This window comes from Chelmon rostratus, chromosome 9, assembly GCF_017976325.1.
Source record: "Chelmon rostratus isolate fCheRos1 chromosome 9, fCheRos1.pri, whole genome shotgun sequence".
Lineage (NCBI taxonomy): Eukaryota > Metazoa > Chordata > Actinopteri > Chaetodontiformes > Chaetodontidae > Chelmon > Chelmon rostratus.
The window spans coordinates 10,324,696-10,335,593 of NC_055666.1; the positions used below are offsets into that span (position 1 = coordinate 10,324,696).

Sequence of the window (10,898 nt, forward strand, 5' to 3'; positions counted from 1 at the left end):
ATATGTTCGAGTATGCTGACTGCCCAGGGAAAAACAGGGCGACTGAGATCCAATGGCATAGTTTAAGGAGATACAGGAAACGAAGCTCTGAAGAGACCATTCTGTTCTGTAGGCGGAAACTGAAGCAGAAGACAGGAATACACAGGGATAGGAAATGATCGATTCCAAGATGTAGTCAGTAGACACCTCAAGGTGAATACACTGCAACATAAAAAATGTTTAATATATTAAACAGACTTTAAAACTTGAAAACAGTGGCAGTGAATACCATGATGAAAAATGACTGAAAAGTCCAAGTGAAGATAGATGAGATGGCTTCAATCCACTGAGAAAAGTAAGAAATCTAAAAGAGATTTCCCATTCACATGACCTCTGATGAAGTCGAGTATGCTCATGTTTTCTGTGTGCAGCCTAGTTAATGGGTTTTACAGTTAATGTGCTGTACATTAGATTTTGTCTGTCTGCTGCTGATTCTGTTACCGTTGATGGCTAAATATAAATCTGCCATGGCCTACCGATATGGAATCAATTCAATATCAATTTCGAACAGAGTGATGATAGCCAGATCCCCTTTCCTCATTGCATTTGCTAAAAAGATGCTCCACATTTGCGTGGGGCCAATTCAATCACACTGGCACTTTGGAATGTTAATGTGGCACTGAAGCGGACAGGGATTCTGGGTATGACAGGAGAAAATCAAGCTGGGGGCAAGCCAAAAATGGCCAACAGTAGAGGTAACCACAGGGACCAATTAAATGGCCCTCATCAATGTTTAATGCTCAGGCTGCACCTGTCAGTCAGGTAATTCACTTTAGTACTTGTAAGCAAAACTGATAACACGGCTGCTACAGAATAGGCAAGTACAAACAGGCATGTTTAAAGATTTATACTTTTTTTTATTTTTTGACATTCAGACTTTTATTTGGCCACATCCTTTATTCCTTTGTATCACTTGATACCAGAGTGCTCCAAAACCTCAGATTTGCATTTGCAGGCTGAAAGACAAAGATGCCTCAGGCTTTCAAAGAAATGTATTCTATAGCTATACACTGTTTCGCCTGCCCATACTCATCCATTCTTGACCCATCCTGAAGAGGGTCTGTCCACAGGTAGGAATAAACAACTTTATACAACCGTCGTTGGCAAGCCAAGCAGATTCTGCACCTCTAGGAGCTCTTTGGTTACCAAAGGTGGCTCTTTCAAGGCCAACCTATTTTTACCTCCAGCACTGACAAAAAAAAAACAAAACATGAAAATATTGAAATCGATTGGGACTTGATACATTTTCTCAACAAGCAAATAAGGTGGGCCTCACTTTGTTCGGCTGAACTGCAGTTGGCTTAGGGCTGACCCTTGAACTGCTGAGCTCAGAATTTGTGGACTCTCTGGGTGATTCTGCTTCTCCACCACTGCAGTAGGTAATTTACAGCCCTGTCTGCTGTAATGCGTCCAGGGCCAGAGCCAGGATTAGACTATGACCAGCAACAGAGCCCATGGATCACCATAAATCACTACTGATTGAATGCAAATTGGAAAAGTACACTATGTATGTCATATACATCATGAGAATAAAGCTTACACGTGCACACGCATACGCACACACGCGTGCACACACACACAGCTTGCACGTGCCCATTCTCAAAATGTGCAAGCCTTATTTTATGTGCATGTGTATGTATGTGTACATGCAAGTGTTTATGTGGTGAGCAGACAAGCAGCAAAAATTTATGGGCTACATACTGGCTAACACATTTGCATTATAAATCTCAATTACATTGCATTATTTGTTTACCAGCCTGCTCAGATGGAATTCTCATAAGGTGCCCTGCAGAGGAGCGTCATAAATTCTTAATAAACTGCAGTGCAGACCTTTGTACGGCTCTGACCTAAATCCTGCAGCTCATCTCTGCACTACACTCATTTCTTTAAAATTTAATAAGGCTCTATTACACATATTTAACTGTTTTTCAGTAACCCCAAACTAGACCATGTCCACCTGCGCATCTCTGTTGAACAGAATGTGCATGTACCAAAACACGCTACAACACAGTGTTCCGAAGGAAAACGTGGAGTGAGATGCTGTGCTATCAGTCTGGGACCATCTGCCGAAGTGTTTCATATGAGGAGTAAACCCTCATGGACCCTGCAGGCCAGAGGCACAGAGCACAAGTGATTAATATGCCTAGGTTAATGAGCAGTCCCTGCATTGCGTTTGCTCCTCTGACTCTAAGTCAGTATGTGTGCATCTTGGTGGTGATTCACTTAACTACTGCTGCTGGAATATGTAGACCATCCCGATGTGCCATGCTTTTGGTATAAGCGGGCCTGTGGCATCTCCTGCTTTCTTAGAGATACAGACCTAAATATAAACTGCCTGCGTAAATAAATAAATAAATAAATAAAAAATGCCACCTGGCAATTATACTGCTAATTAAAAGGCGAAGCACTCTTAATGGATTCATCTCTCAGGAGGGATGTTCCTCTCTCCACACAAATACACTCCCCGTTTTTTCTAGCTCTCTTATTTCTCCATCTCCCCCCCCCTACCCCATGTCCATCCCTGGGAGCCCTGGCTGATGTGTTACGGGTGAGTGTTGCCTGGTCTGCTAGTGTTTTGGTCTCTGCTGAGAGAGAAAGGCTAAGAGGGACAGCTGGATGGGTTCAGAGGCTGGAGGGGTCCTTACTGTTGGCAAAGACTTCAGTTCCAACAGCCAAAGCTCTTCATTTATTCATACTTTGAGTGCTTCAAACCCCAAAATCCCTTAATAGTGTACACACACACAAACATACACATACACAGAAGATAAAGAAACGAGTACTTACAAATAGTTGAGGATGGGAGAATAAAATAACCACCCAAATCTAACACATCCATACACATGTGCTTGAGGAGAGGCAGGCCAGTCAAACGGAAGTGTTCGTATGTAGGCATAAACACACACATATATGCATGCTCACACACTCACACACCTGCACAGTTGCCCATCTGTTTTCTTTGGGGGATAACACTGTTTTCATTAAAGTGAATAAGCATCTTCAAAAGCGGCAGTGAGGCATAAAAAAGTCACTTTCCAGAACGGCTTATTCCCTATTCAGATGATTTGGATGCAATTAGGTCAGAACAGATCAGACTTTTACTTTGTGATAAACGTAGGCTGTAATATTAAGGATCTGAGGGCACCTTAAATAAAATATCAAATGTGCAGGGCTCTTGGAGGCCAGCAACTCATTATGTCAGACTGTGAGGGAGAGATCTATGCTGAAAGCTAAATGCAGATGTTTCCAGTGTATGTTCGCATAATTGAAGCCCGATCATTCACCACTGAGACAAAGGCACTTGACATACCTCTTACGTCCCCTTAGAATGTGAGCCAATTTCTTTCTTTTTTTTTTCTTTTTTGGCCATTATCAGCACATGTGCCAGATAGTTCACACGAGCCCCAGCAGCCCCATCTTCTCATTATACAAACAACAGAGAGGAGCTAGGATGTAAAACTAAATAATCAAATCAATGATTAACCACAGCGTTGTGTATGTAAACCTGGGCTGTTTAAAGACAAATATTAACTAACGGTCCAAAACAGATTCAAACAGATTTGTTAATGACCGATTCATAGCATTAAAATCCATGTGTTGTAGTCAGCCCTTTAACATTCACTTAATCTCATTACTCAACCAAGGCTTTCTGCTGTTGCAACGTTTTGCCAACATATCAGTAAAGATGTCAACAAAACCAGAGTAAAAGAGAGACTGCCAAACAGTTCCAATGTTATCAAAATTGAAATCTTACAGCAAACATCTAAAGCCATAGTATGCCTGACTGAGCATGTGTTCTTGGACAGAAATGGAAGAAACCCACAGCTGGTACATCTAAACTATATAAGCAAGCAATGTCTTTACAGTAGGAGACCTCAATCTGACAACCATGTCTGGTTGCAAACATCACAACTAAACTCCTTCATGATTTAACAACAAAATGTATACATATTGCAGTCACAGAGGCAATAAGTCTCTGCCTAAGAGATGCCCCATGAATAAGTTGGGGGATAAATCATGTACAGTATCTCCCTGAGGTGTGGTACAGTGCAAGTATTTAAGTGAAATATGAGGCCACGGATAATTGAATGTGTGTTTCCCTATGTCAAGGACCATAGTCTCTGGGGTGAGGGATAGACCTGGAGAGATGATGGAATCGGGAATTGGGGAGTGGGAGATGGGAAACCGAGAGAGAGAGTGTTTGATCCAGAAAGAAATTGGCAAAGACTGGTAAGGAGTGTCTCATGAATAACACAAATCATAGCGGTTTTCAACATCTGAAGAGCTGTGCCGTGGCAGCTTTTTTCTTAGATTTGCTGCTAAATGTGCAAATGAGAAAAAATAAAATAATGAAATAAAAAGTATGTCTGCAAAAAGAAATTTCATGTACTAGATGTTTTTAAGCAGCTTAAAGTAGTAAGGACACGAAATATTCAAACAAAAAAAGTTTGCCTCCTATTCGGAGTATTTAAATCTGGCTCATGTGCAGATACTGTTCAGGAAAACATTTAAAAACAAAAGGCAGGTGTGTCAAAATGAAATCACTATGAAAGCTTCATTTTTTCAAACTCAGTGCAGCAGCACACAGCAATGTCAGTTCCTTCAGCAACACAGTATCTGAGAACGAGTTGAGCATTCCATTAACAAAAACCTGTCAACCTGTGTACCACAGTCTGAACATTCATGACTTGGTAGATATTAGTATATTTAACATATGTGCTCTTGTCTTCTAACAAAGCAATTACACACATTCTGAGTTTTTTCATCAGAAATTCTCAACAGGGTAGTAAAGTTAATATGATACTGGAGCAGGGTTTAAAGGATGTCATTTTACTGCAGACATCATTGCTAAGTCTGTACAATTTTTCTATACAAGTGAGTAATTTTTCATTATGTGTTTGTGTTGCTAATTTATTGACTGATACAATTCTTAATATATTGGGGTAGCTAGCACAGCGATGAAATGTATATCAAACCCTTTGGGATGAAGCTTCATTAACGACTTACATTGTCAGCAATGGTGCGGCCCAGCTTGTCCATTCTTGATCCTGCCTCTGCAATTTTCTTGGCAGCGCTGATGACATCAGAGGTATTCTTCAGTGGCCCTTTCCCCCTGGGGAGAAAACAGTGAAAAGATCAGTCACTGTTTCTGATCTACTGCAACCTCATTGAATATGCAGGAGTAGCATTTCAGTCATGGAGCAGGAGTTTGTTTTGGACAGTTTTTTCTTTTCCTTTTTTTCAGGCAGGCAAGTACGGCTATGGGACTACTACAGCATCATGTTGTTCAGTCAGAGCCGAGAACGTTTTATAACCCATTAAATGCAGAGGGGCAGCTTCACTCTCAGGGCTGTCCTTAAAGACAGACTGTGACGGTGTGCTGTCACACTCTGTTGTAACAATATCCACTCCACTTACAAAATAGGGTGTTAAACTCATTTTTTCCTGTAGTTTTAGCATATGATACATAAAATACAATGGTAATATGATTTTAAGAAACTGACAGTGCTATCATATTCGAGAATTCTAAGAACCCCTGATTCATGGTATAGCGCCACCAGTGCTATATGCTTTCACAGCATCACAGCATAAACTCTCAGGTCAATCTATTTAGCTCCTTCTATTTAAGCAGCTTTGAAGGGTTTATTAGAAGGCTGAGAGGACTTGTTTCATGTCTGTTGGAGGAGAAATATTGGTTACCCTCTAAAATGCATCTGACATATACACACACACTCTTCATTTGTGTGGTCATTTCCATCCAGATGTGGGACAAAGAAGGAGAACCACAGAAAAAAGGAGAGAACTGGAAGAAGAGAGTACAATTCAATTTAAAAGGCTTTGGCATTGTCCTAATGTTAAACATCCAGTCTTGACCCTTCTTGAGCCAAACAAGGCTTGTCCCAACATGGGTCAATCCAGCCCTGACCTGACCCACTGTAAGCTTGTCAGCCATTTGCCGTTTTTTTCTGCCCCCACAAGGGACTCTGGGACACAGTTGGCAAGAGACACAAATTGGATTCAAAGCTGCTCTCTCTAGGCTAAAAAATGAGCCATCCAACCCAGAACAGATGGAATTTTGTGTTCTGTTCTCTCACTTCCTCTTCCCTCTGCTCCCATCTCCAACCCTTCCCCTCTTTTGCTCTCCCTCTGCTGGAAAGCAAGTCAGGGTCCTAGCAGAAGAGGCCACGCGTCAGAACACAGACTGGCAGCACTCTGGAGACTAGACAACCCCCGGAGACAGCACTGGAGGCATTGTGATGAGTTCTGGGTGGGGAAAAACCTGTATGGAATGTTTTGAATAGAATGTTGCTTGTACAATGTTGTAGTTTGTCCAAATAAAAAATATCACATCAATATGCACACAGCAACCACTGATTCCCTTTTTAAAAACATAGCTTCCTTCAGCCTTAAGAAATGAAGGGCCAGCGGCTAAATTCCCTCACCATGTCCAGCTCTGCCTAGGTGGTCAAGTAATGACAGGGAAAAGCACAGAGAGGCCAGGGAAACAGACAAGAGATCTCCTGACAAGAGAACACCCTTGTAAGATTTTTGTAATGGATTTATACATTGAGGAGGGACTGAGGAAGTCTGGTCTGGTGACAGCTGTGGGCCTCCAGGTGGGTGTAAGCCACATCGGGCCGAGCACTCCACAACACTGAATGCTCTAAGATAGGTGCCTCCCAAATATGTTGTATGTTTCCAAGCTACACATGCCTTATTCATGAGAGCTGCCATTCAGCCATAAGCGATGCAGAAGTCAAGAAGAATCTCTCTCACTCGCTGCAGATTTGTCAAGAGAGAGGTCTACAACAATTACCTCATACAGCATTAACCTTGGCAGGGCTTTGTGCCAGCTCAAGGTTGAGGGGGCAATCATTTGGGTGGCGGCTGAATTAGCCAGCAACTGACCTTCCATGTGCTACTGCTGCAAGTGAGAGTCAAGGCATAATGTGAGGATATATATTCAGCCCGACAAATATCCATGTGTGTTCTGTCAGACACACATACAGTCATACACAGAGAAATACACAAAGTCTCAAGAGTGCCAAATAAGAAAAGTCACAATACTAAGATGTGGTATTAGCTAAACTCTAAATGTAACTGCATTACTAACAGTACAGGCACAAAAGCTATTCCAGCAGCTTTCTTTTATGAACTCTATTTCTGATGGCAATAACAGAGCATAGAGAATATAATGTACTCATTAACACTGAATTCAAGTCATATTCACCAGTCACTAAGGTCAAAGACATTAAAGTTTGACCCAAATTACTCAACAATATTGTATTCAAGGTATTAAATCCCTGATCTACAAATTAGACTTCAGAGTTGCCATCTCAGTTTCTAGAGTGCAAATCCAGATACTACACTGGATTTATGAGCACATGAAATTAGAAAAAACATGCAAGCAATGCAGATAAGATCAGGACATCTCATGATTGCAGTTTCTAGGTGACGGTGGCACAGATGAGCCATGGTACATAACTTCTAATACAAAAAATTTCATTCGGAAAACCATAGCTGTTGGTGGAGTCCCATTATGGAGCAGCATTCCAAATTAAAAGCATCTTTTCTTGTAAACGATTTATGGTGATGGTTTGTTGAACCTAATGCTCAGTATCAACACAATACGTTCTTGGTTACTTAGTATAAACAGCCAAAATCGGGCCAAACATTCACATCCAGCATTCAGTGCTGGACAGTTTGATACTAGCATGTCAGTACTCAGAGTTGAGAATCTATGCTGCAATTCTCAAAAATGTAGTCACAATTGAGCTCATAATGGTTTCCGTTTGTTTGCTTTTCCTTTGCCTGTCTAGCTTGGTTGTTGACTGAAACATCCCACAAAAAATTTTTTAAACATATTTGGAATTAGACAAAGTTAATATATTTACTTAAGTAATGCTCAGCCAGTGATAGTAGGGCTGTAATGATGTAAATGGAGAAAGCGTTCTCCCGTAAATGCAGTATTGAACAAGCTTCAATGGGCTGTTTTCCCTATGGCAGTGATTTTTTTTTTTTTTATGTCACTACAATCAATAACCTCTTAAAATATATATACACAGCTGACACCATCTAATAAAGAAACATGGATGGCACTCTGAGATGGAAGCAGCTTCATTTGCATTCCATTCACACATGTGTGCAGTGGATGAAATGCAACAGACAGAATTTATTTTTTCTTGGCCCTTCAGATGAATAAGAAGCTAACAGAAAATTGCAGGGTTCTGTGTAACTTAAGTCAGATCTCTGGCAATGTTAATATTTTGAACTTGCTACAGCTTTCCAGTATTGTGCGTCTTTCGCCAAGGAGACAGGATCTTTGACCCGTTCAGAAGACGAAGATAGAGAGGCAGCATTTCATAGTCATTACGGATGTGACTCAGAGTTAAGCACAAAATGTCCTCTGAGTAATTCACTTGAAAATTTAAAAAGGCACAGTCATACAAATACAGTCAGGCGCAAATAAAGTCAGCCACTCAAAATGTCTCCTCATATCCTCCACACACCAACACACAAAGGCACGCACACCGTGTGAGCTATACAATCATGCAGAGCTAGAAATGCTGTCCAACAATAATCAGAAAGTGTCAATATTATCACATCTAGCCAAAAATCCCAATGTCGTGTACACACAGCACAAACACAAAATATGGCTGGGATCCTCAAATGATCTGCTAGCAAGGCTTCTGTCATGTGTACATATAAAAGGTTTTTGGACTCCTTTACCAAAAAAAAATCTTCATTACTGTCATTTTTTCTATTCCTTAAAAGTCCCTAAATGTCTTGTTTATCAATGTCATATCCCTTGGCAAAAGGCCGTCAGAGGGAACAAAAACATTAGGTTTTTATTGCTGCTTAGCTAGAGGCACAGACTAGTGGGATTCATAACTATGGCATATAAAACTATGATGGCTACACGCATTGTGGTATCGAGCATACGGTGCACTAACATAGACTTGGCTTGTAGAGCCACTGTACTGTCGAGTGATGCAAAGGTCTGTGAGACCTTGAGAGAGTTTGAACACTGTGCATTCGTTAAAGGGTTCAGGGTTCATTATACTTGTCTGTCATAACAGTACTAGTATATTTAAAAAATAACAAAAAAATTGTTCTATCCTGTTATGTTTTTAAGTGTTTACAATCAGTACTTAGAAAAACAAATATGTTACAGTGTCAGAGACCATTACATTAATGTTGTCTGGGCAGGACTACCAATTAATTTAGAAGTGGTAAAGAGGCTCAAAGCCTCTGATTCGAATTCTTTATTTACATTTGGATCATTCTTGCTATAAAGTCTATGTGATGTTGATTAAATTCGAACACATTTTTCATCTCTCTTAAGTAGTTCGTTACACAGGCAAGATGTGCAAACAACAAGCTTTTCTGCAGAAATCAATACGTAGTGATGTATAAAATATGAATCAAGTTCTAAAGTTTACAAAAAATACCCTGGTTGTAACAACAGAAACTTTCAGACATGCTCAGTTTTTAGCAGAGGCATATTTTTCATATGCTATTACTTCATACTACATCATGATTCCTAAGATGTTTTTCCCAACCATCTCTCCACAACCTTTACTGTCTCAACAAACCACTGACAAGGGTGAATATGGCCACCCTTTAGCAGCTCTGCTGAGTGAGACTGTCCATTTTAGATTTACAGTGCACACCCAGCTTTATTCATGTACCAGAGAGAGGGAGAGTTCATGCACTGCTTATGGTTGTGCACATAAAGATTAGGGGAGGATGAAAAAAAATAATCAAGAAGAAAATCCTACCTACAGTGCTGCTCAAGGAAAATGAAGAGCGTTGATGCATGAACAGTCGTGTTAAACTGGGTGCATAGTATTGTGTAGATATGGGCAAATGTTGGGAAACAAATGCAGGCTTACTGAGTGATTGTATTTGGCTTAACTTAAACATGCTTTCTGTCTTGGAGGCATTTTGGTTGAATTGCACAAGTATTGGAATATTAATGTGAGGATAGTAAGATGACATATTCAGATCAGCCCTGTGAATGGAGAAGGCACTACAAATACTCAAAAACAAATACAGAGACTACAAATTTAAAATGTGCTGCCACACTACAAAGCATCCATTCAAATGTCTGGTCTGAAACCAGAAAAATATCTACAATTCCAAAATGGACCATCACTTACTAGGGAAGAAAAATTGCTCTGGGTGTGAGCCAAACCTGTTAGTCCAAACTCACCTGGTGAAGTCTGTCATCTCCATCATGATCATGCACATCTGCTTAGCCAACACAATGATGTCATTGCCACTGTCATCCCACTTGGACACTTCAGCATCCAGCTTGCTCTTCTCTTCCTGGAAGCTAGCCACCTGTTCTGCAATCTTCGCCTTCTGCTCCTGGGGCAACTGGGCCATGATAGCCTGAAGGAGGAATTATGGAAAGCATCAAGGGTGAGCACACTAGACCTCAACATACTTTTATGGAGGCCATTTCTATCTCCAGGGTATTTTGTTTTACATCATCCCCTGTGGCTTCCATGGATGCACACAAGACTTCTTGCCAGGCAATAGCATTGTGTTGTTGGAGATCAAAGCAGAGAACCACTGTGGTACTATGGTGCACTTAACTTCTGTGTCCCTAGATTAACTTCTTTCATACATTCTCTTGTGATGTGTTAGCTAGTATATAGCCTAAAATATATACTAAAACGTGTTTCTAATCTTCTTCCTCATGTTTTAAATGGGGTGGGCAAAACATTAGAAACACCTCTCAATATGTTGCAGTCCAATTCAACACCACGGCACACTATAGCCTGAATAATGAACATACAGTTATTAATACCTCTCTAACAGTATCAAAACTGCACATAGTCAAATGTAGAATT

At 40.6% G+C, this 10,898-nt stretch overlaps 1 protein-coding gene across 3 annotated transcripts in view; it reads right to left on the reverse strand.

Moving 5' to 3' along the window:
• ctnna1 (catenin (cadherin-associated protein), alpha 1) overlaps positions 1-10,898 on the reverse strand; it is a 74,691-nt gene that overhangs the window by 8,505 nt on the left and 55,288 nt on the right. For all 3 annotated transcript variants that reach the window (XM_041943478.1, XM_041943477.1, XM_041943479.1), the window contains exons 15-16: positions 10,253-10,434; positions 5,044-5,149 (exon numbers count right to left, since the gene is read on the reverse strand). In XM_041943478.1, the coding sequence (XP_041799412.1) occupies positions 5,044-5,149; positions 10,253-10,434 (288 nt within the window). The remainder of the gene's footprint in view (positions 1-5,043; positions 5,150-10,252; positions 10,435-10,898) is intronic.